General features: G+C 43.9%; 1 protein-coding gene across 2 annotated transcripts in view; it reads right to left on the bottom strand.

Annotated features, from left to right (window-relative positions):
* LOC127049126 (protein SOGA3-like) overlaps nucleotides 1–26418 on the bottom strand; it is a 74940-nt gene extending 48522 nt beyond the window's left edge. For both annotated transcript variants that reach the window (XM_050949548.1, XM_050949549.1), the window contains exons 1-5: nucleotides 26288–26418; nucleotides 25578–25687; nucleotides 22830–23753; nucleotides 21964–22188; nucleotides 18670–18828 (exon numbers count right to left, since the gene is read on the bottom strand). In XM_050949548.1, the coding sequence (XP_050805505.1) occupies nucleotides 18670–18828; nucleotides 21964–22188; nucleotides 22830–23666 (1221 nt within the window). In that variant the 5' untranslated portion in view covers nucleotides 23667–23753; nucleotides 25578–25687; nucleotides 26288–26418. The remainder of the gene's footprint in view (nucleotides 1–18669; nucleotides 18829–21963; nucleotides 22189–22829; nucleotides 23754–25577; nucleotides 25688–26287) is intronic.
* Nucleotides 26419–27083: the final 665 nt, after the last annotated feature.

Below are 27083 nucleotides of genomic sequence, written 5' to 3'. Positions count from 1 at the left end.
TGTAGATAGATCTTACAGTTGTCTGCAGACCTCTGCACAAGAAGGCCAGTAGAGCTGAATCCTCCAATGCCGGCAATTGGATCTAGATAATTTTCCACAAACCGAAAAAATATGAAATATATAGAGACTTTGAAGGAGCGGCTTTTCATCAGTGTTGTTTGCTCCCTTTATTTGCTTCTCTTTATTTTCTGTTCCAAATTGGGAGTCTAATGAAGGCATAGTCTGTTGAACTTCAAGCCACAGTACGTCTCAGGCCTAACAGCACCTCCTAGATAGGCCTGGATATGAATCCTTGCCTGCTCACCAGATTCTATCCCTGCTGGTCCTGACAGCTGGACAGAGGGGAACTCCTTATCATGTGGGAATTGGAAAGAAGTAGGCCTCACCTCTTGATTCAACCTTCCACACTGTGCACAGAGGGACTACAAGGGGACACTGCTTGCCTATGGAAAGAGCCATCTCTCTCCTGAATTGACAACAACCACCACCCACCTGTTGTCTGATCCTAAGGAGGGGCTGGCTGTTTCTTTTTCTTCCTGTCTTCTCTGCTGTCCGTGTTTGGTTTTGGGGGCAATGATTTGGCAAAATGAACAGCTAGGAATATTTTCCATCATAAAACAAAAGGGAATAAAACAAGCTGGTTTTGTAACGTGCAATTTCCCCACATGTTTAAGCTAATCAAGACAGTGCATCAGACTCTCCAGAGCATAGTAGGTAGTTTGTCCTGCTGCATCAGTGTAATCCTGTTACTATCCAATAAAGTCATTGCAGTGGAAAACAGAGGTTGGCAGCTGCTGGCACAGTGAGTTCAGGGGGCATAGTACAGGAAAACAAAGTACTGTCAGGTGCAAAAAGATGTCACACTGATCCTCACCTTCCTACCTAGTGCAAAACAGATGCGTATTAGCAGTGGTACTTTCAGCCTTAAGGATAATCTAAGATACCATGTAAAGGGTTCCCCTAGCTATGAACATGAAAAGCTCATTTTGACAATAGGCAGCTCAGTGTAGAGATCTTGCTTACTGGTAATGCACTACAAACCTAGATACCCTAAGCAATCATCTGGCTTCTCACCTATTACCACAAAGGTCACTGAAAAAGCAAATCACTTGCAAAATAGTGCAGTAGCACTCATCAGAATATCTCTCTCCACATTACCAGTGATCTGCCTTAGAGTGATACAATGTATGCAAAGGCAGACATATGGTACAGGCTAAGTCTATATACAATACACTATTATAATGTGGAATTAGGAACAGACACATGTAATAGGGCACCTGGCAGAACCGGAATACTGCAGAAAAAAAGGGGGGGGGGCTTTGGAATGCAGTGTGTTCAAACAAAAAGATGGGTCTGACATCAGACTACGTTGCCAACTCACCATTTCCATCAAATCTCCACAGAGAGTTCCTGATTATGTAGCACTGCCATGCATACCGTGTAGAGAAAGTAGTCACTCCTAAAATGGAATTCACTGTGGAGACTTTGTGGACTAGTAGGAGTGTTCTTGTATGGCATATCCATTGCTTTCTGGGCTTATTTACAGTTACTGGCCAGGATGCAAAGGCATGTTTGATGCCTGACCTTGTATCCCAAGTGTCCGGATGCTCTACAGTTCAGTATACAGTTATGACTAGCCATTCTAATGAGAGAGGGATCCCAGGTGCTCTCCCAACATAGCTAATGCATGTGTGACATAGCTGCATCATAGCTAGACCGGTATCACTAAGACACTGATAGGTTGGGGACCGACTTAGGGAGACACCAAACAGACAGCGTAACCGAGACGGTATTTGTAAGATCTGAAACCAACAATAGACAAGATTCAGAATTGTGCTGCTACCAAAGCATCACATCCTCCATCATGTACTGTGCACTAAATAGCAGTCATGTTCTTTTACTTGTTGTGTTGAAGAAGTTCCATAGTAGAGTTGTTTGTAGCAAGAGGTGGTCAACTCTGAGAAAATGCATGCCATCTGTACTCCTTCCACAGGCTCTTCTTGTAAATTCTTTTTTTGTATACTCAGTTTTTTAAAAAATCATGAATAGACTAGGTTTGAATGCTCATCACCTGCTGATGAGAACCAGCTTGTGTTCATGCAACTCTGTTTATTCCATCACAGTAGAGACTGCAGCACAGCATGCATACAAAACTCAAGTACTCTGACCACAACATAAATTATAGATCACTGTGAAAGCACATGCATGTGCATACTGATACAAAGTACATCACGTTAACTTGCCTGCGCTAAATAATTCCCTCTTCTGCGTAAAAAAAGAACACAGATATGCAATGGCTGGCCTAGACGACAGCAAATGTACCAAGACAACCAGAGAAAGAGCTTAGCACAAAACATATGAGCTATCCCTGGTCACTTCACTCCTAATATGGTCACCATACAACTGCTACTTCTCACTGTACATGGTGCACTATAAGAGAAACCCATTAGTGGTCAACCAACACGGTCTGATGAATGGTCTGTGCCTGTCACATCACTGGACCTGGGTTTCCCACCCCTCAGGGAAAATCCTGCAACCCTCTATGGAACTGTATCAAGATCCTTACATCCAGCTTTGATGCTGAGGCTCAATGCAGAGTCACATGGAGCACTTTGACCATTCAAAACAAACAGCTTGTCGTTGATCCTGTTGAGGAACCACCAGGTTTTATGTCAGAAAGACAGGTGCAGATTAAATCGCATTAGGACATCTCATGGGAGATGTAAATAAACCCTCTTCAAATGGAAAATGAGGCAAACCCCTGTATGTGACTGTGGTCACCAGGCACAAACCATAGAGCACATCACATCTGAATGTCCCCTTCATTCTTTTGCTGAGGGCCTGAAGGCACTGCTGGCTATCAAACTTAGATATAAATTTGTAGTTGCTGCTATCTACCCAAGCCATACGAAAGAAGTAGTAGTTCAAAACAGAGCCTAGCACATTGCCACTAGCGCACTGTCTCTAATAAATCACTTAACTGGAAATCCAAACTGCTAGTACCAGTCAAAATTAAAAAGGTTTAGTCAAGCCTGTAACACCATATGCTTCTGGTAATTAGGTTGCCATGATGGTCATCATCAGTCACACTCTTGATGTATGCACACCTGTCCCTATTACAGGCAATAGTGATGGGAGCAGGTGCACAGCAAATGAAAGCATTCATCTATGACCTAAACAAGCATCCATAACATGTACTTATCATCCTAAACTGGGTTTAATGTTGAAATAGCTAAATTCATTAATACAATGATACAATTATGATCAAATAAGGCAATATGGAAAGGTTAGCCACAAGTTTCTCTAACATACCTCCATATGTGCTGCCATCACTACTGAATTTTCACATAATATATAAAAGCATTTCCACAGAACTAAAGACTTTTTTTTTTAATTGGTCCAGTAGGCTAAACTTACTTTGTTACTTCTTAACAATGGATGCAGTGTTTGGCACTCTGATTATCTGGATCTACTAAGACACTGAAAATGTCAGCATTTTCTGGCTATTGATGCAGTGAATACTGTAACAAGTGGAAAACAAGCCTTCAGCTGGCAATGAACAAACACCAAAAATCCTGCCTGCAGCTTCATACTCCCAACTAGTGTTGATTCCACTCAATTCAGAGTAGATGTCTGACCAATTACTGATGCAAACCCACAGCAAAGAAAAATCCACGTCCGGCCCTTGCCAGCTGACTCAGAGTCACGGGGCTTTGGCTGCGGGACTGTTTCATCATTGTGTAGACTTCTGGGCTTGGGCTGGGGCCTGGAATTCTGCAGGATGGGAGGGTCCCAGAGTTCAGGATCCAGCCCAAAGTTTTACACAGCAATGAAACAGCCATGCAGTCTGATCCCTGTGAGCCTGAGTTAGATGACATGGGCAAGCCACAGGTTTTTCTTTGCTGTGTAGACATTACCCCAGTTACTCTATGTAATGTTCAATGACATACACTACAAATACATAATTCAACTGCACATACTCAATCACAATGCCCTAAAAGAAGAAAGGTGGGCTGTGTCATATAGTTCTGCAGTCAGTATCACAAGTACAGTTTACAAATAAAATCAGAAGTGAATGGCAAATTGCTTAGAAGGTAAAGATATCATGCTAGTAATTAATGCAGAATCACTACAGAAGTGTATGCATAATTCTGTATAATTATTTATATGCAATATTACTACAACGTAACCAGAGAAGCTGTTTTGCATGCAGTATTCACCATTGACACATGTATTATCCATTCTCTTTATACCTCATGAAAGAATGAAAGAACGAAAGAAAGAAAGAATGCAAGCCAGTCAGGCTACATGTAAGATATTTGCTTAAGCTTATTTTTAATTCCTAGCACATTCACACATAAATAGCTACTTCACACAAAACAGTTACTGTGGTTGCAGACCACTTTACAAAAAGCTTAGTGCATTAGGAAAAATGTCATAATGGTAGGATGGTACCAACTTCTACCCACCTCTACATGTTGGCTGTGATGAAGGTTGGCTTGGATAACGTGCCCATAATGACCTCTGCAGTATCTCTGTCTAACAGATATAACCTGCTCCCCATCCAGAACAGAGGCTTACTTTCTGACAGGTGCAAAATGAGTCATTGAGGATCACAAAGTACATCCCAACTAAGGAGCCCCAATATTATAACCAATGTCCTTATCATACTTCACAAACTCTTGTTTTTATTGAGTGCATTGGAAATGAATGCAAATTACATTATCAGTTATGTGCAACAGAACCTATAACGTGTGTTAATTTACCTTTGAAAGGGAGATTTTTTTTTCAGCAACTACAAAAGAAAGGACTACGATTTCTGCACCAGCCAAAGACTCAAACTGTGATCATAAAGGCGGAGACCCTTTAGCACATTCCACCATATGTCATTAGTGTTCTGTGTCATTTGGCTGTAGTTTATTGAGAACGAGTACGTACAGCTGTGTTAGGTTCAATCAGCTTACCTCATTTTGCAAGCACTGTGTAACTTACGAATGGAGGTTAGCAACCTAAAAAAGGGTCATTTTGAGGAAGTTACAGATGAGCAAGTTGTTGATCTGTTATACAGTTAACATAATAATTCCTTTATATAGTAATGGTCAGAACTTGGATTAGCTGCCTGCTGCTCATCTGCATTACTGAATGAGGTCCTGCCAATTTCCTTCACCTGATTTTGCATTTGAAATTGCACAGACATACTCTCAGAAGGACTGAGACATGCCTCACAGAACACATCTGTATTGCGATATGCTTCTTATTCCTAGCACTGTTAGCAGGATACTGCTGAAACATAGGACAAAGCTTACCTCTATAACAGTATATCCTATTTTCCAGCATGGGGCAATGGCAAGCAACCTAGTGTTGTGGTACTTTGCAGGAGTATGACTAGGAATGCTGGAAGCTTTGACACCCCCACACGCCACTCAAAAGGATACCTGAAAAATACACTGTCAAATTCCATGTGCAAAACAAAGGGAGCTTGAAGGCTTCTTACCTGGGATCTGAGCACCTCATTTATTAGCCCCTTGTTCTGTGCCGCTCTATGCTTACTAGAAGCATTGGAGAATCTGGCCTAGCAATGTGCGTTCACTGAAGAGTTGAACCTGAGACCAGGAGAAAGAAGTCCTAAAGATAGCAGTGGCCATGGATACAATAAATGACATGAAAGCCATGACAACTCCTCCTTTGATCTGACAGAGCTTGAGTTTTTTGACTGTCAGCGTCAGGTTGCAAACTCTATCTATTTTCCCAGGCTTTTCTTCAGGGGGCAAGGGGCAGTGAGGGAGTAAGCTGAACACAGCGGGTTGAGGGGTAAACAGTTTTTAACTATTATTTTTCATGGCCTTGAAGAGATTTTCAGTAAAATAAAGTCTCTTTTGCAGTGTGTACTCATTCTATAAAACAATGTCTTTGTGTTGAAGAGCAATTTTTGATACATTTGGGGAAAAAAATTATACTGGTGCAGAATTTAACTTTTCCAGAATACCGAAACATTTTTAAAGGATCTATAATCCTCCAGTGAGTGCCCTGGAATCCATACAGGGCCTGCTCCATTGGTTCAGAATGACTGGAAGGTTATTACTAATAGTATTTATTTATATTGCAGAAGTGCCTAGAGCTCCCACACTATACAGACATATGACAAAAAGAAGGCCCCTTTGTGAAGGGTTTACAGTCTAAATAGGCAAGGTAAATGTACAGAGAATGTGCTCTGACTCCACTTCTATTATGCCCCTATCAGGTAGGGTGACCGGACAGTAAGTATGAGAAATTGGGATAGGGTGTGAGGGGTAATAGGCACCTATATAGGACAAATCCCCAAATATCGGGACTGTCCCTATAAAATCAGGACATCTGATCATCCTACCATCAGGCCCTCAACACACCACTATGCTTGGGGTTGGGGGGAGCCGTGGTGTCATGTATGCCATGCAGAGATTCCCCCTTATGTCAAGGGAATCCCTGGTGGCCTTCTTACAGCAGCCCTCTGCCCCTTTGCGTCATTGACGCAGCATGAAGGGGATGGATCTGGCCCTCTCTGTGTTGTTTCTTTGAGGATCTAGACCAGTTCTATAGAAATGTGCCAAAGAAATGTTCTCTGAGATGGTTCTACATAATCTCATAGAGAATGGCCACAAAGGTATGTAATAAATTGAATCAATCAATATGACCAAAAAAATGACAGCGATAACAGAGATGAGACAAAAAATTCAGGTCATATTATCTGAGGAGAGTTAAGCAGAGAAAAGCAGCAAAGAATCCTGTGGCACCTTATAGACTAACAGACGTTTTGGAGCATGAGCTTTCGTGGGTGAATACCCACTTCCTCAGATGCATGTCAGAGAAAAATCACTCAAATCAGATGAGCTATGAGAAAGGTAACACAACTGGTGTAGAGCTAGCTAAACTGGGTAGCCCCATTTTCTGACCTGGGCTTCTAAATTAGAGCATCACATTTCTCATTTGAACAGTCAAGTTGGCAACTAGAAGACTAAAGTTTGAGTGCCCAAATATGGAACTGGGAGTGAAAGATTGAAAACTGGTCCCCAATGAATCCAAGAAGGGCAACTGAGACTCCTATATAGCTCTATACCTCCTTCTGGGGAGATGTGCTCAGCTCTGTCACAAGCTATCACAAAGCCTACAAGAGATTAGCACATGGTAGTTGGTTTAAACTGAAGCCAAGCAAGACTGTAGTGATGCTGGTGGGAATAGGGATACGCTTTAAAGAGCTAGATATATTTCCCTCTGTTTGCTAAGCTAGTAGAATGCCTCGGGGCCTTAATGGAGTCATCACTAATACTGGATTTCACTACTGGATATTCAAGTGGGAACCACAGCTTAAACTATCCTCTTTCTCCTCCAGATTTCTAGGAAATCATATCCTTCCTTTAAGAGGAGGCCCTAGCAACAAAGATTCATGCATTCATTGCCTCCACACTTGACTACTGTGACTCACAGTACCTGAACCTAAAGGTAGTGGCAACACGACAGCTCCAATTTGTGCTGAAAACAGAAGACCAGCTCTCTAGTAGAAAAAATTGCTGAAAACACATGACATCAATGCTCCTCATCCTTCACTGGCTCCCACTTAACTTCTGGGGTCATTTCAAAGCCCCTTGTCTTAATCTTTGAAGTCCTCAATGCTCAGGGTCAAACTGCACTAAAGACCACTGCACCATTCATGACCCATATAAACAGCTGTGTATACCAGTTTTGCTGCCTCTACTCCTGCACAAAGGAAATGGATTAGATTTACCACTCTGCCACTTCACTTAAGTCAGTATAATTCATCACTGAGTCAATGATTCTAGTGGACATCAGAAACTCTAGTGATGAGAACAGTGGTTCAAAAGAAAGTTGGTCTTCTGCTTAATGCACTGAATTGGGAAGCAGGACATATGTGTTCAGTGCCTTGTTCTGCTACATATTTTCAGTGTGACCCTGCGCAAATCACTTACTCTCTCCGTGCCTCAGTTCCCCATCTGTAAAATGGGGATAATAATACTTCCTTTTTTCACTCTTTGTCTGCTTTATCTATTTCGATTGTAAGCTCTCTGGGACAGGTATTGTCTCTTTCTTTTGTACACTGCCTAACATAAAGAGGCCATGAACTCAGTTGGGACTTCTCTGCACTATCATTAAATAAATAAATAAATAAATAATAACCACAACCACCACCACTACATATGGAAACTTGGGGCTGCCCATATCAAGTAAAGAAAAAAAGAAAATAAGAACAACATTATCCTGGCATTAGGAAGGAAAGAAAGGCAAGCCAGTACAGTATTACTATGTCTTCAAGTTCAAACAGCTAGCAACCTTTAATAAGGCAATGCACTGGGGCAATTTTATTCTGGTGATCACAGGTGATGATAGAATTACTTTTAAAGTATATAATTTCCCTCAGTTTTAAAAGTATCCTACTTATATTATCTTCATTATATTTGCCAATTTGTATTATTTTCTGCTAAACAGGCAAAATTGCTAATATAAATTCTTTGTAAACTTGGAGACAATTTGATGACAATACATCAAGCAGCACTTGGGCAGCACTGTCACCCTGAAAAGGTCCTGTTAGCCATTTTTTGGAAGAAAATCTCCTTGTAGGAAGGCATATCTTGAGCCTGAAAAAATATTCCAGTACTATTTTACAAGTGGTTTGGAGACCATATTTTTAATGACCATCAAGCTGTTCAGTTTCCACTTGGATAAACTCAGTTTGCATCACACTGGTATATACTTCTCAACCATTTTTTTTCTGCTTGTGACTTAAAGGGAACAGCTACAATATATTTTGTTGTGGGGATTACCTTCTTTTTCAACACCACAGTTTCCTCATCTTTAAAGCACCTATATGGGGCCAAATTCTGATAACCTAGATCCTAGTGAATTCATTGGGAATATTCACAGAATAAGGTATTAGTTACGGTGACCAAGGGTGTCAGAATCACACCCACAGACTTTGAGCAACATCCATATTCAGCATTGTTTTTAAAAGAAAAATATTGGGGGGGCAGTCATGTGAGCCCTGCACATATAGGACTCCAGTGGAAGTCAGTGGAGGGGGAGTCTGTCAGTCTGTATATACAGTGTTTACAGAACACTAGGTTTGGGGAGCATTTTGGAAATATTTTGCTAATAAATCCTGGATTTGATTTTGCTTCTCAGACCTTTTGGAAATAAAATATCTTAATTATGATTTTTAATTAAGCTTTCATAAAAGGCAACAGACTGAGAGCCCCAATAACTGAAATCCTCTAGGTAGGGATATCACTGGTAGATGTTTTGCTATAGAGACAGACTGAGCCCTCTGTCCCTGGAGCAGACCCAGGAAGAAACTGTGATTGAAAGAATCACAAATCTTCCCCTGCTGCCATCTTGTGCCAGGAACAAGTAAATTATTAGAACTCCAGAAAGGGTGCAGATTACTTGTTCCAACATGGGCCTGGCCAACTACTCTAGCCAGTGAGTAGAGGAGCAGGGTCAAGTCCCCATCCATTCCCCGCCCCTTTTCCCCTTCCCTGCCCATCTGCTTGCAGGGTGCTAAACAGCTAGAGAGCAGAGGCTGCACTCCCCAAAAGACTTAGACCCAAAATCCAGGTAGGCCAAACAAGGGCATAATCTAACCCATAATGTTTATTGTTTGGGCATGGTCTGTTGTATTTAGTTAACAATTGTTAACTATTGGTTCAAGTCTGCTAGCTGGGCTCACATTAAACTGTACTTTACTATGCACATACTCCTGTTCACTGCAGCGGGACTATCTGCAGTGTTAAAAATACTACTCAGTATGAGCAGAAAGTGGCAGAACCAGACCGAAAGTTGTTAGTATTTACACAATTGAACATATTCCACACACACTGGTCAATTTATAAAAATTGACTATATTCCCAAAGACAACTGTGAGAAGTACAGTTCTAAAACAAAATGAAATGAACGTAACCACAGAGCAGATTATAAAATTCTCCACATCAGCTCCACCCAGGCCCATCAAGAAAAATTTGTTTGCTGGGGACCTACTCCCATTTCACCCCCGTTAGAGATGTGTTGCCCCCCCCTCCCCCGAGCTCAGTGCCCTGGTACAACTGTCCTCTCTTTTCCCCCTCTCATAAACCCTGCACTCCACCAATTACACTGGTCACTGCATGGCCACCAGAGGCCTGATGTTGCATTCCTTGTGCACTGAAGTCAACAGGAGATTGACCAACACCTCTAATGATTAGATCTTGGTTTTAGTTGCTTATATCTTTGCCAAACAAACTATTTATGCTGAAGTTTTCCATGCTGTGTGGTGTACTTTAGGCTGATTTTTTTTTTGAACGTTTCAGCCGAAATGGTTCAGCCATTTCTGATAATAAGGCTAGGAAAAATACATTGTCTTGCCAATATAAAAGAATTCTGGCAACCTTTTCTTTGAGAAGGTCCAGCACACTCATAAGAACAGCTATACTGGGTCAGACCACAGGTCCATCTAGCCCAGTATCCTGTCTTCCGACAGTGGCCAATGCCAGGTGCCCCAGAGGGAATGAACAGAACAGGTAATCATCAAGTGATCCATTCCCTGTTGCTCATTCCCAGCTTCTGGCACACAGAGGCTAGGGATGCCATTGATGGACCTATCATCCATGAACTTATCTAATTCATGCTTGGGAACAAGGACTTGAAATAATGCAGGGAGTGGCCTTTGTGTCAGGAATGTGCCTTTTAGCTGTTCCTGTGGAAATCTGCCCAAATTTGGCCAAATTCTAATAATGCTCTCAAAACTGTCGTTCTTGCGTGATCAGTAGAAACTTCTCAGTGTTTAGCAGCTAAAATCTCTGAAGATTCCACATGTGCTGATCATGTGCCATCCCCTCAAAGCTCCTAATGCTGACCAGATTGTACATAAGCCATCCCCACAGCATGGTTACAGGGAAAAAGCCTGAATTTCCCTGTATTTGCTGTTGTTGGCTGGTCCAGATCAAAATGGGGCTGGGCACTAGAACTGAGAACAGGGAACATTTCTCCCCTGTGCTCTCAGTAACTCTGGCCCGCTGGCACACAGGCAGCATGGGGGAGAAAGCCACCTGACTTGAATGCAGAGGGAACAAGAGCTGGAGTAGATAGGAGGGAAGGAAGTAGACTGGGAAAAGGAGCCTGATGAGACTGGGACTTGGTGGCAAGGGCAGGGAAAAGAAACTGTGATTGGAAGTTGCACGAAGGACAGGGACTAGGAGCCGGGATGGAGACTGGGACATGTTGGGCAAAGAACCTGGGGCTGGGACCCAGGAGAGGGGAGGTTGGGAGACAGACTGGGAGACTGATATTGACTTAGCAAGGAGACTGTGACCTGGGGGAAGGGGAAGCTGGGATTGGGTGCTAGTGAGATAAACAGGGAGCAGAGGAGACTGGGAGCCAGCTGGGGGTGGAGAACACTGAAGTGAGACTAGGAGCTGCAGGGAACGGGGGAGACTAGGAACCAATAGGAGGAAATGGGGGAAAGGGAAGTGAATCTGACAAAGACCCCAAATGCAGAGTAGAACTGTGACTGGCTGGGCAAAGGAACCAGTACAATGGGGCAAGGAAGGAGGCTGGAGACTGGGACAAGAAGCCAGGGAGACAGACTGGATGAGGAGTCCAGGGAGGGAGACGGAGCTAGGGTGACCAGATGTCCTGATTTTATAGGAACAATCCCAATTTTTGGATCTTTTTCTTATATAGGCTCCTGTTACCCTCCACCCCCATCCCACATTTTCAGACTTGCTGTCTGGTCACCCTAGATGGAGTCAGCACAACAGGAGGAGCAGAACAAGGACGGGGAGAAACAGGGAGACAACTGGGGACTTGAAGACAGGAAAGAAGTACATCAAATGAGGAGTCAGGAGGGGAGATCTGGAACTGGTTGGGCAAGGAGACTGTGAACAAGGAGTTGTGGAGGGAGATAGATACTGTCTGTCAAGGAGATTGGGAGTGGCAAGGGAGACACTGGGGGAGAGGGAGGGGAAACTGGGACTCGGATGCGGAACGCCAAGGAGGAGATTAGGACTGTTGGGCATGGAGACTACAACTGGATCAGCCTGTCCCTGTCTGAATCTGCCTCACCATTCCCCTGTCTCCAGTGGGGGAGAGGGGGAGACACGGAAAGCATAATCTCCCTGCTCCCAGTTCTGGTGCCACAGTAGCCCCAACAGCCAAGAGGAATAATTACAGGGAAAGTTCTGCTCAGTCCTAGAACTCTGGGCTGGACCACATTCAGTCACTCTGTGGGGATGATGTATGCACAATCCAGTTGACATAAAGGATCTGTGAGGGATTGGAGCATACTCACTGTGAGTTGAAACATCTGAGAATTTGGCTGCCAAACTCTAACAAATCTTTACCTAGCATGTGTGAGCTAAAATTTTTCAGTGGCTTATACCTCAGCCAAGTTTGGGCCTGGTCTACACTATGCATTTAAACCGATTTTAGCAGCATTAAACCGATTTAACGGTGTACCCGTCCACACCACGAGGCCCTTTATATCGATATAAAGGGCTCTTTATATCGGTTTCTGTACTCCTCCCCAACGAGAGGAGTAGCGCTAAAATCGGTATTACCATATCGGATTAGGGTTAGTGTGGCCGCAAATCGACGGTATTGGCCTCCGAGCGGTATCCTACAGTGCATCACTGTGACCACTCTGGACAGCAATCTCAGCGCGGATGCAGTGGCCAGGTAGACAGGAAAAGCCCCGCGAAATTTTGATTTCCATTTCCTGTTTGCCCAGCGTGGAGCTCTGATCAGCCTGGGTGGCAATGCAGTCCCAAATCCAAAAAGAGCCCCAGCATGGACCATACGGGAGATACTGAATCTGATCGCTGTATGGGGAAACAAATCTGTTCTATCAGAGCTCTGTTACAGAAGACGAAATTCCAAAGCGTTTGAAAAAAAAATCTACAAGCTACACAGTGCTGCATGACAAGCATAACGGGAAGCCAGAGACTCAAACGGACACTCATGGAGGGAGGGAGGGGGTACTGAGGACTCCAGCTATCCCACAGTCCACAGCAGTCTCCGAAAAGTATTTGCATTCTTGGCTGAGCTCCCAATGCCTATAGGGTCAAACACAGTGTCCGGCATGGTTCAGGGAATAGCTCGTCAATTTACTTCCTTCCTCCCCCCCCCACGTGAAACAAAAGGGAAAGAAATCGTTTCTTGATTTTTTTCAATGTCACCCTATGTCTACTGAATACTGCTGGTAGACATGATGCTGCAGCAGTGAAGAGCAGTATCCGCTCCTCTCCCCTCCCTGGTGGCAGACGGTACAATATGACTGATATCCGTCGTCACTATCAGCCCGTGAGTGCCCCTGGCTTGCCTCAGGTGAGGTCAGCTGGGGGCGCCTGGGTAAAAATAGGAATGATTCCTGGTCATTCCCAGTAGATGGGACAGAACGGCTGGTAACCGTCCTCATCATAGCAACTGGGGGCTGAGCTCCATCAGCCCCCTCCCTTTCCTGTGTAAAGAAAAGATTCTGTACTGCCTGGACTATCATAGCAGTAGGATGCTGGGCTCCTCTCCTCCGCACCGCTTAATGTCCTGCCTGGACTGTCATAGCACCGGGAGGCTGCCTCCCCCTCATTTTATCTCACTAACAAGTCACTGTTTCTTATTCCTGCATTCTTTATAACTTCATGACACAAATGGGGGGGACACTGCCACGGTAGCCCAGGAAGGTTGGGGGAGGAGGGAAGCAACGGGTGGGGTTGTTGCAGGGGCACCCCCCGTGAATGGCATGTAGCTCATCATTTCTGCGGGATCCGACATGGAGCAGCTGTACTCTCTGATACACTGCTTCCGTAATACACTTGCCCCAAATTCTAGGCAGGACTGACTCTATTTTTAGAAACCATAAAGGAGGGATTGACTCGGGGAGTCATTCCCAGTTTTGCTTTTGCGCCCCCGGCTGATCTCAGCCAGGGGCACCCATGATAGCAGCAGACAGCACAGAAGGACAGATAACAGTCATCTCATTGCCAAATTACACTGGCAGCAGACGGTACAGAACGACTGGTAACCATCTCTGCTATCATGCAAAAGCAAATGAATGCTGCTGTGTAGCGCTGGAGTATCGCCTCTGTCTGCGGCATCCAGTACACATACGGTGACTGTAAAAAAAAAAAAAGCTGAACGGGCTCCATGGTTGCCATGCTATGGCGTCTGCCAGGACAATCCAGGGAAAAAGGGCGCGAAATGATTGTCTGCCGTTGCTTTCCCAGAGGAAGGAATGACTGACGACATTTACCCAGAACCACCCGCGACAATGATTTTTGCACCATCAGCCACTGGGCTCTCAACCCAGAATTCTAAGGGGCGGGGGAGACTATGGGAACTATGGGATAGCTACGGGATAGCTACCCACAGTGCAATGCTCCGGAAATCGACGTTAGCCTCGGACCATGGACGCACACCGCCGAATTAATGTGCTTAGTGTGGCCATGTGCACTCGACTTTATACAATCTGTTTTATAAAACCGGTTTATGTAAAATCGGAATTATCCTGTAGTGTAGACGTACCCTTGGATGGATTTTCAAGGGAACGACAAAGGCACATCCCTCGGCCATCTCAGAAAGGTACAAGGCCTCCCAGGGCTTTATCTTTGCACTGGAGAAGTGATTTCTGAAACCCATTTATGGGGTTTAGCATTCTCCCCCAGCCACCAGCCTACTACATACCTACTCTATTTTGCGCAACATGAAGCATCTAGTGCACAACACCTATATATCCAAGTGCTTGGCTGCAATGGAATTTGGCATTAATGTGGATGCATGAGATGGAGGAATCCTTACTTTCCACTACACTTCTGAGAAACTACATAAAAGCTACAAAAACTGTAGCCCTAAGTAATTAATTACTCATTATTATGCCTTTGTCAGCTTTCAATAATAATATGGTATATTTGCTGACCTTGATAACTGTCCTACCTCTACTAAATATTTAATATTAAGTTGCATATCTAATGATGAACTGAAGTGCTTAAAAACCTAACAGATATGCTAGAGAACCCAAATGAATTACATAACCTGTATATCTAGCTTCATATGCTACCTGCAATAAAAATATTACTATTCATGATAATTATTAATAATGGGGCACAGATATAAGCAGTTAGTAGTAATTTGCTACAAAGAAAGGCTGAAGCCCCACTGTGCACATGAAACACCTGCATTCTGCGCTGCAGCTTAACTGGCCTGCTTCCATCTGGAGATATGCAGTGGTAAGGCTGCTAAGCAAAGAATCTGCACAGTGTATTAAATAGGGCATCGACAGGCTGCAGGTGGGAGCAGTCAGTGGAAAACACAGTTCTATCACATGCTACCCCAAAACAGCTCCCTAAATTCTGATGTCAAACTGACTGCAAGCTGTTGCAGCCATGAGCAACATTAATGTCCACTCATGAGGCAACATGCCATGGTTCCTTCAATTTTCAACTGTTCCAAATGCAGAGAGGAATCTGATACCAAATGTGTAAGTGCATGTGTGTGCACACGTATGTGTGTATGTCTGCATGTGCATAAAAATGTCCAGGGAAGATCTCTGGATCAATCTGTGCACAACCTATGTACCTTTAATGCCACATGCTTGCAATATGGCCAATCCATCTTCTTTAATAGCAGCCTTAAAGGCCTGGCATCTTTACTATGAATGTTTGGCTCTGGTCACTCTCTGCTTGGTAAGCTGGGGCATGCTACTTAGCACAAGAGGCTTCCACAACACTTTCTTGTGTCTCATTTCACATATCTCTGCTGTCTCCACACTGTTTGTCATAGAAAAAGAGCAAACTCCTAACAGAAGTTACACTTCAATGCATTCTAAAGAACAGAGAGGCTCAATACTTTTCCAATACATGAATTTAGGATTTTGCATTTCTCCAGCAAATTTGGTGACATGCAATATAAAAGATATTCAAATTACTGAGACACATTCAGATCACAGTTGCTCTGTTGTAAATCAAGAGTAATTCCACTGACTTCAGTGAATAATTCAGTGAATAACACTGGAATAACTGAGATCAGAATCTGGCCTCCTCACACTGAGTAGAACTTATTCAGAAAATAAGTTCAACTGATTTTGATGGGATTACTCAAATGAGTAAATGCCATTCAGGATGAGAAGAGATTGTGGAACTAGAGTTCCAAAGAGAAATAATTCACAAGAAAATAGGAAGCCACCATTGTGGCAGTCCGATGACGTCACTGAAGACACAAGAAATGTAGATCAGCATCTGAAGATATGAGAGGCAGCAGACATAGAAATTTGGTGTAGGTATATTCTATTATACTTCAGAATTATTTGGGTTGTTCTAATGGTGGTTTCATGTTAACATTATTTCCACAGTTTCTTCACAGATGCTGAACTTCAAGTTTGCAAGACGGGAAATCAGTATTCTGTCTCTAGCTTCCTCCTTTGCTCTTCCAACTGGCAAAAGGCTTGCAACATGCATAATATTAGACTTTTCTTCAATATCCCTCTCCTTTGTCTGAACTGCTTCTCCTCAACCATCCTTCTATATCCCCCATCCTGTGCTGAAAATCCTAGCCAAGGTCAGCATCCTCTACTCCAGGTTCCTTCTCCAAATGGATGAGGTACAAGTCTCATAATATTCTGGTCCAGCCTGATAATATTAACCTACCCCATCCTTAGGGTGCAGCTCTTCATTAAAACTCAGTATAGAGATACAACTTTGCCTCTCATGACCAGTGTCTGTACCCAGGGCCCTGATTTCTGGTGCCCAGTCTCCAAAGGGTGTCCCATTTCTCCTCTCTTGGCCAGTGTCCCCATTCTGTGATAACAGAGATCATTAGTGAGCTTTGACTTCCTGAAGCTATTACCAAGGAGAATAGCACCAGCCCCTAATCCAGCTTGGCTTTCTCCTTCATCCCAGAGTCCCAAGGATCATTCTTGCTGGACCAGAGAAGGAAAGCAACAGATACTCAAGCTAGGGGGAGAAATGGAAGATATGAGGAGCAAATCCATGGTTCAGTGGCATGGGATAGAAATGTATACAGAATAGATCCAGGAGTTAGGAAGAGATCATAGAAGCTAATGATGACAAAGGCCCATTATCAAGTTCATTCCCTTTCCTGTACAAGATGTAGCTCCCTAATAGATGATGTATGAGATATTAAACTGATACCACATTTGATCTTAATTCAAAGACCAAGAGGAAGCAGGTTGTGAGGTAGAAGCTAACCATGGCATAACCTTCAGCAGTGGACTGGGGCAAAAGAGTCAGAAGTAGGGCTGAACCCTGAACAGCAACCCAGAGAGTCTGAATGGACTGAAACTGGGGAAGTTTTGGAGCAAGGCTGAGTCCAGCAACAAGTACTAAGGGTAACTAGAGAAGTACCACAGTCTCATAGCCCGGAAACCCAATAGATACCACAGTCTCATAGAGCAGATGGGCCTGGCAGCTGAGAGGAGAAGTGGTGTTTTACAGTGAAGACCAGAACAAAACCAGAAGAGGAAGAGAGTCTCAAGCATGGAAGATGGAGCAGGCTCTGATTTTCATGTTCTTGGCAAACCAGTTACTAGCTGGAAAAGCAATGGAAGGAAGTTTGTAGGGGTGTGGCAATGGATACCACTTTATCCTCTACTTACAAGTGTGAGTATCAACACCTGCAAAGAAAACACAGGTATTGTGTACATGAAACCACTGTTAAATTAAACAAAACAAATTCTAAAAATAATAGAACTTACTTTACAACGCTGAAAATCTCCTGCCTTACTTAGCTACTTAAATACATTTCTTCACTCTCTAACAAGATCAGACTAGCAACTGGACTGTTGGGAAGTCTCACTAAAATGGCAGCCAGTGGCATTCACTAAAGGAATATACTGAAATGGTGAGTTATTTCTTAAATCGGTTTGGAATATTAATTTTTAATCCACACACTGTTTCTTGTTAATGCTTGCTTTGTTACCTTTCAATCTGCTGCACTATGTATTGCTGTTGCAGACTTTTCTTTTATTAAGAAAAATCTGGGTGCTCTTGAACCTAGGTGCTGGGGAAGAGGATAAAGAGCATTTTTTTCAGCCTAGCACATGTGAACAAGTCAGGTACAATACAGACCTAACATTTCATTGAGCACTAGGCTGAAATGACAGCTAGTGCACCCATTAATATTCCAAAACTCAAAGCGAATGTAGCTAGGATGGGAACATGGCCAGGACTAGCTCCTCTGCATGCCTGCAAGCATCTAACAGGAGTTGCTGGAGGAGCACATACCCCAGTTTACAAAAGCAGGTGTGCAGGACACCATCCAGCACATTTATAATAAAACTCCCCACAGCATTCCTCAGGCATCTATCTTACATAGACAGAATGTCTCAGAGCCCCACGGCTTAGCTATGACAGCTCCACAATCTCACAGTTTCAGAAAAAAGCAAGACAAGAGTTTGGTTATGTATGTCTTTGAAATGATATTTACAGCCCATTTAATTTCTCCAATTTGTTCACAGCTTCTCAATAATCAAGCTATTCAACCTGACCATTTGCCACCTTTGGTTCTGCACCCTCAGAACTCTCATATAACTGCAAAAAGTATATGAAATATTAGTTATTTCAGCAATGGTAATTTCAGAAATTCAGGTTGAAATAAAAACAGTTCACATATTTTGAAGTAGCACCAGTAAATAACACTAACCTCCTTCACTTTTTCCAGTTCATTCTGTAGAGCCTGTTTAGTAATCTCAACTTCTATAAGCTGCTGTCTTAGCTTTTCATTTTCATCTTCTGTTGTGGCTCGTTTTTCTTCCACATTTTCTAACTCATGATGAAGTCTTACTGAGACATCTTTTGCAACCTAAATGAAATGGTGTTTGCAAAAATAAATAATTAAATACATGAAAAATATGTATTTCTGCAGTACTGTCTGAATTACCACTTATGACTTTTTTCAGTAGATGGGTGTGGAAGAGATGTGCAGAAGCCACAGTCAACCAGTGGGATTCTGGCTACCAAATAATTCAGCCTAACTTTCATTAAAGTTAGGAAAGAAATTCTTTCCATTGATTTCAGTGGGAGTTGGTCTAGGCCCTAAACAAATACTCCATCTCTGGACTCTCAGGTGTGCACAATGAAGCAGTAACTCCACCATCCTTGGAAATTGTACTTGAAAGGGACTGAATTCTGCATTGACAGTTCTCCCAACTCCTTCACTCACTGCTTCCTTTCCTACTGCACCCAGGCATGTCCCTTTCAGACAGTTAATGCCCATGGAAGCACTGACTAACAGCAAGGTCTACCCTCTCCAGCCATATGAAGCACAAACGAGGGGACAGCTCCTCACTTCCTCCCCCCCTGTTTAGGCATGCAAGGTTGGTCACAATCTAGTCTTTATTATTGCTAATTACTTTAATTTTAAAAATAAGATATGCCTTAGATTTTGTGACCAGTCACCTGTGTCTAACACTAAAATTCAGTATCACATTTTTAAAGTGCATAGAAGCATTCATGGTTTTTGTTTTCAATTTTGAAATGCACAGACACAGGGGGAAAATTTAAGGAAATGTACTATCACCCAATCCCTTTTTTCATTTATGTAAATGACAATTATGCCATTCAGAACATCGTATTATAACTTTTTGGCACTTTAAAAACAGTAATAACATATATCAAATATTTAGGTAAACAACAACAGCTATGATAACTTCGATACAATCATTTTGAAAGATCTTACATGTTAGTTTCTTTAAAAATTGAAGACAGTTAATCCTTTTTTGGTGTTTGCATTACCTAAGTCTGAGCTCAGAGTTCTATCTTTTTATGGTCAATACAATATTTGTTACATGTTTTTAATACTCTGTTATATTTCATGTACACACCCATACACAGAACTCTAAAGAAAAAAAAATATTGCATAGAAAGCAATGCAGAAGAATTTTATCTATCAAAAAACACTTGCAGCTAGTACCTCACTCTTTCATGACAGGAAACACAATTGTGTGTGAAGTACTGATACAGTAGGCTGCAGTATTCATTCAATGACTTCCCCATCCCTACGCCCCACCCCTTACACACACACATATGCACACAGACCTTGCAGGGGGAGGGGCCATCTTTGCTGAATTCCTAGACTAAGGGACTGCAGGATAGGGTGAAAAATCACATCAAGTCAGAGGACTAGATCCCGACCTCCTTTCCCCCACTTTTGTGCTTAATTGATCAGTTGAGTAGTCCTCCAACATAGGGGATTCCACAAATAGCATCTGTTACCCTCCCTCTAAGCCCTGGCATGGCAGGAAAGTCAGATATATGGCCTAGATTCTGCAACCCTGAGGCTGAATAGCACTTCATATCCTTTTTTGACAAGACTATTTGGCTGACAAAGGTAACTATACTGACATAATGTATTTAGAGTTCTGTAAGGGTTTTGACACAGTCATGCAAAATATTCTGATTAAAAATCATCATCCAATGGGGTCATTTCTAGTGGGATCCTCCAGGGATCTGTTTTTGTCCCAGTGCTATCCTACGTCTTTATCACACATCCTGAAGAAAGCATAAAATCAATTGCTGGTAAAGGTTGTAGATGATAAATAATAAGGGCAAGTCAGTTCTATGGAGCAATCTGGATCACATGGTAAACTATGCTCACTTGACCAACACGCATTTTAATATAGCTAAATGCAAGATCAAATATCTGGACTATAAGTCACCTTTGTAGGATGAGGAACTTAATTTTAGAAAGAAGTAACTCAGAACAGGACTTAGGGGGCATGGTGGATAATCAGCTGCAATGCACTGGCTGAGACAGCAAATGCGATCCTTTAATGTTTATGCAGGGGAATACTGAATGATAGTAGAAATAAGATGTTTTTATCATTGTATATGGCATTACCAACATCACTATTGGAATATCATGTGCCGTTCCAGTATCCACACTTTTAAAAGGATGTTGACACATTGAAAAGGATTCAGAAAAGAACTACAAGAATTATCTGAATTGTGTAAAACTTGCCTTACAGTGACTAAAGCATGTATCTAGTTTAAAGAGAAGGTTAATAGGTGATTTGATCACAGCTGATAAGTACAGTGACAAGATTTCAAACAGTAGAGGTATATAATTCAGCAGTTAAAAGCATAAAAAGATGTGGTGAACAGAAACTAAAGGTAGAAAAATTCAGACTAGAAATACAGCACACAGATGAGAAATAAGGCACAAATTTGGCCCAATGAATATTTAACAATGAGGGCAATTAACCATTGGAACAACTTACCTATGAATCCAGTGGATCCTCCATCACTTGAAGCGATTGGTTTTCTTTCTAAAATATTTGCTGTAGCTCAGCCAGAAGTTATGGACTTGAGGCAGGAATCCCCTGGTGAAACTCTATGGCTTGTATTATGCAAGAGGTCAGATAAGATGATCGTAATGGTCCCTTCTGGCCTTAAGATCGATGGCTGAAATCCTGTCTCCCACTGAAGTCAATGGGAGTTTTTCCATTGACTTCAGTGGAGGCATGATTTCACCCTATGAATAACTTCTTCATACAAATAATCTCACTGAAGCCTGAGTAAATACTCTAATGGTCCCATTGGAGTCAATGGGACTATTCAGTTGGGTTACAAAAATTGGCCCATAGGGTGTAAGCTGTTTTGTTTGTAATGACCTAAAAAGATCCGAGTGTAATCACTCAGGGAAATTACTTAAACTCCTGATGACTTCACCAAGAATTGGCTTCAGTAAAGACTGAATAAAAGACATGTCTGAAGCCCAAAACGTGGCCCATAAAATTCTGCCCCGCAAATCAAAGGGTAAGTCTGGCCTCCTATACCCTGTGCTCCCTGCATAGTCTAGAAGGTGTGTGTTTCAAACTGGTATGGAGCAGAATGTGTGAGTCAGAGACTAGGATATGGGAACACCACTTTGCCTCAGCACTCTGTTCTCTCCTTCTTCAACTACCCACCCACACACTGAGACTAGCTGCTTCTGTACCTTGAGGTCCTGTTCCATGCTGCGCAGGAGCTCTCCATCGATCTCCCCAGTCTGCGCATAGCGGAGCCTCTTGCGCTCAGCCTTGCGGAGCCGGTACTGTAGGATTCGGCAATTCTTGTTGGCTCTCTCCAATTCATGACGCATTTCCTGCAGCTGACAAGCATCCTCCTCGAAGAAACTGTCCCTCATCTCATCCATCTCAGTTCTCAACTCATCTATCTCATTCTGACACCCAGTCAGGCACACAGATGGACCAAGAAAATAAATATCAGAGATACACAGATAAAACATAGGGAAATGTGACTAAAATGCAGCTGGAAAACAGGTCTTCCCCCTCCATGCCCATTAAAAAATAAGACAAATGGGAGAAATGGAGGGCAGTAAGAGAGAGACTGAACTAAAACACATTATTGCCCTTGTATAGTATTATATTGATATTATTATAAATCTTCCCCCGCATGAGCTAGAAGAAATAGGAAACAAGCAGAGATCTAGCCCATGATGCTTTGTATCTGCTGTGCAGCATCCTGCCCACCCACAGATGTGGAGCAGCAGAAGGGGTTGGCTAACCTGCTTTCTCCCCTTCTACTCTCCCTGTCACTCCCCAGGAAGGGTGTGGGTGACAGGCCTTGCCCCTTTCCAGCTCAGATCACAAATCTCCCCAGAGGAATTTTCCCAGCCTCACCCTCCACCTCTGCCAGGGGTGGATGCTAAGTGCTAGGCCCCTTTCTAGCTCCTCATCTGACAGGGGATGGAGGAACCAGACATTGCCGATTTCCACCCCCACCTGCCCAGAGGCAGGGTTCACACCCCATCTTCCTCCTCGGGGGAATAAAGGGGGGATCTGGCGCCCATCCCCCGCTCACCTTGAGAGTCTCGTTCTCCTCCCGCAGTCTCTCCATCTCCTCCTGCAGCTCCTCTTGCTGGGGCGGGCTCGGGCTCCCGCCGCTCCCAGCGCCCTGCTGCAGCCCCTCGGGCCCGGCCGCCGCCATGGGCGAGGGGGAGGAGGCCAGGGGCGCCTCGGCCGGGGGGGCGGCGGCGCTGCTGTGGTTACCGCCCTTGGTTTGCATCTGGGCCGCGGCCGCCAGCCCCCGGCGCAGGTGGAACTGGATGAGCTCAGTCTGCAGGCATCCCTCCCGCCAGCACCCGCCCGCCGCCCGGCCCCTGCCTGCGCCACACGACGACGGAGATGGAGGGGCCGGGGCCGCCTCCCCGCCTCCCCTCTGCGGAGCCCGCCCCGCTTTGCCCCTCCAGTTCCTGGGCGGCGGCTGCAGCGCGGCTGCCCCCTCCCGCTCGCCCACTCCTCCGCCCCCTCCTCCCGCGGGCGGCGGCTCCTCGCCGGCTGGCTCCGTGGCGGGGGGAGGTGGCTCCGGCGCCCGGGAGGCTGCGGCTGCCCCCGCCGCGTGCGGCTGCGCTTCAGCACCAGCCGCCGGCTGGACAGCTCCCGGCAGCGCCGCGCCCCGCAGCAGCGCGGGCGGCGGCTTGTCCCCGCGGCCCCGGCCGCCTCTCTGCCCCGGCGGCGGCCGCGCCCAGCTGCCTTTGCAGGCGGCCGCGGCGGCTCGCGGCGGGGTGGCGGCGGGGCGGCTGTCCCTGGGGCCTGCCGGAGAGGACGCTCGCTGCTGCTGCTTTCTGCTGCTGCTCCCCTCCGGATGCTGGCGAGGCTCGGAAGCAGCTGCAGCGCCCCCGGCAGGCGGCTGGTTCATCGCGGCTTGCTAGCGCCGGGGAGTCTCGCTGGCGGCAGGCAGCCGGGGCATCCTCCTCCGCCGCCTACCTGGGAGCTGGGGAAAGAGCTGCACAGAGAAGGGAACGGGGGGCAGAGAGAGGCGCACACGCTCAGTGCTCGCACCGGACTGAGCGCGGCACACCCGCAGCTGGGCTTGCTAGCAGGGAAACCCAGGCACGGAGCCCCGCGGGGCGGCATGCGCCCAGCCCCAGCGCTAGGGATGGGGGCTCAACCCGCGAGGTGTATGTAAATACTGCCCGCTCCCTCCAAGCTATTCTCTAGGGGCCGCGTTGCTGCCGCAGAGGGAAGGCGCCTGGAGGCCAGAGGCTGAGCGCTTTGTTCCAAGCCAACTCCACGCAGCTATGAACTCGGGCACCTGATTTCAATCCCTAGCAAGTTCAAAATTGCTGTTCTTTGCAGTCTAGGATGGCCAGCCAAAGTCTGGTCTCCTTTATACCCATGTAAATTCGGAGTAACTTTGTTGAAATCATTTGAGTAACTTTGTTGTAGCTGAGATCAGACCCTGGCTCCTTTGTGTCTCTAGGGGAGATTTTTTTCTGCTGATGTCTGAACTCCTGGTTCCATTCAGTAAAGAATGGCAAGTGGCACTTGTCCTGTACACACACATCTTTCTTGCTTTATCCACCGTTGTTCCGTGGGTCTAGCTAGAGATGCTAATATAGCTCTCTATCGTGCTAGAAAGCACCCACCATGCCGTCAAAAAGGACATTTGCAAGAGGGGAGGGGAAGGGAGTATTTTATGCTCTTGGGGTTGCACACGTGAAAATAAAACCAGAAGTTCCTTTAGCTCTAACGGGGATCTCCCAGTAGTACGAAGGATTGGACCACCTAAACAGAGGAGTCGTTACTAGCCCCGCCCTTAAACAATGGTGTAGGTTATTGTTATTCATATTACTAAATTAACTTCTGAACCCAGATTTGTAATTAATTTGTTGTCCGTTGGCACTATATCACTAGTTCTTAAGATTCATATGTGAAAGTTTACTTTTCCCTCCGATTTCTCAGTGATTATTACATTTATTAATTATGAGAAGTCTATCTGGCCAGTTTTACCCATCTTTATATTTAAAAGGCTAGGAAGCAGAGAACACACTTATACTACTCCAGACTGTTGCTGTGGTTACCAACTTAGCTCAGCTGGCAACTTTTTTCCATATTAGAAAAGTGATAGTTTCCATGGTCACACTCGATCTAAAAAGGCTATTTATTGGGTGCAACCTTACAAAGATACTTCTTAGTATAATCTGAAAATGATCATTGTGATCAACAAAATGTATTTAATAGCCTTTATTCAACTTTTATTTATAGTGATAATTTATGCAAAAGTAAAAACCTTAGAGGCCCCAGTAAATTTCTAATTATCTAAAATTAGCTGGAGCATTAAACAGTAAAGAGAGAAACCTGAGTTTGGCAAGGTCATTCTATATTCTGTACCAATTAGATAACTCTGGAACATACTCTAGGCTATGACACTGCTTATTGCCAGGGATGCACCCATTACTGTTACATGCATTGACATCTACAATAATGATTTTAGTTAAAGTATTGAAAATTAATGTTCAGAAATACATAACTGGGCAGAAAGTTCCAATATATTAATTGTCAGAAGTGGGGCTATAATCTATTACTTTATAAAAACAATTTATGAAATGTGTTTCTTTAGATTTCAGTTGCCTATTACAAACAGAATTTTAAGCTGCTCTTTTCAGAATTCTCTTATTGAAAAAGCCTCTTTTTTCTGAAGACAAAAACTGCATATAGAGACGCTGAAAACGGGTGGAATCAACTTGATTTCAGTATCTTATTCATTACTATGACTTTTAGGTGTCGCTAAAAATTAAACCAACAAATCTGTAACCCTACATGCTACCTGGATTTCTTCCTGAAGTTTCACTGCAGCAAAGTCATCAGGCTCAGCAAAGATCTGCCAGGAATATAACTTGAATCCTTCGTGTCCCAAATTCCAGCACCGGCAGGCTTCTATACAAATTAGAGTATCTTTTTAATGCAACCCAAACCCATTTCCAAATAAGAATTCCCCATCTGCACAAACTCTGCAATAGAATCAGCTCGCTAGAGACAAAATCGCGTGGCGTCAAAAGAGGTGACAGGACGCGGTTGCGTCTCTGCAGGTTTTCCTGCTGGAAACAGCTGCCAAGGCGGAAAAAAACAAAACAAAAAAACAATCAACCCCCAACAGTAAACCAGAGAGAGGTTCACAGTTTTCACCGGCCAGTGTGGAACTAAATCCCCCGAGACAGAAGCAGCCAAGAATTCAGAAGGGGCTCCCATTTAATTTGTTCACTCTCCCAGCACAAATCACGTCCTTCTTATTCTAGTAGGTTTCAATGTGCTGCACACATTGCAAGTGTTTATTAAAACTTGCGGGTGCTTCTGGCTTTTGTCCCGATTTTAGGATGCAGAAGGAAGAGGGAGTTTTCGCAGGGTTACCCTAAATGATTTACAATGTGTTGAGTTTTAATCGTATTCAACATTACTTTAAAAAAAGAAAAAGAACAAACAAACAAAAAAAACCCAACGCCAACAATGGCTCTACTGTAAGGCAGTCTCATTACTCACCACCACTTTGTCTGCTGCTGGGCTGGTAAAATGCATACACACACGAGGTACCAAGCTGTGCCAGAGTATCTCAGAGAAATGCAGCAATATTCCCGAGCTGACCTCACTGGGCCTCGGAGAGAGAGGGTGGGGGAGGGAGGAAGCAGCAAAGGGAAGAGAAAAGAAAAGAAGAGATTAAACGACAAGAACCACGCCCAGGCCTTGAGGCTCAATTGCAGTTCTCTTTAGCTGCACATGGCAATATCGGATTGCAGGGCAAACAGGACGATTAGGTTGCAGTAGATGTGGACAATTTTCGTTCAAAATTCATTCCAGGGAAACAATAGATTCTGATCAATTATTTATTCTTCTTTTTAAGGAAAACTAGCGTGAGGAGACAGTGATGCCAGTCGCCTTCTGATGCAGCAGCAGAATGACAACAACTGGATTTTCCTTTGTTCATTTCCTTGATTTGCATTTCAAGTATAGCAAAATCATAATTACATTTCATTAGCAAACTCCTAATGCAATTGGTAAAGGCAGAGAGACACTGCCAAACTGTTCTCCTTTGCTAGAGATAATTCCATATGTATATTAATTAATGTATGATTTGAATAAAAAAGCAAGTATTTAATTGACAAAGTCCTAACATATTTGGTAAAAATAGAAACAGTGCCATTCTAATTTACTAAAGATGATTCAAATATTTATTTATTCTTGTGAATATTAAGTAGATTTGTCTACATATCCAAGCATTATGTGGCCTGTATCACTTTGTATCTGAGTATCTCCCAAGTATATATAAATAAAAACAACA

The sequence above is a fragment of the Gopherus flavomarginatus genome, chromosome 4, assembly GCF_025201925.1.
Source record: "Gopherus flavomarginatus isolate rGopFla2 chromosome 4, rGopFla2.mat.asm, whole genome shotgun sequence".
Lineage (NCBI taxonomy): Eukaryota > Metazoa > Chordata > Testudines > Testudinidae > Gopherus > Gopherus flavomarginatus.
This window is presented reverse-complemented; position numbering and strand designations above follow the sequence as displayed.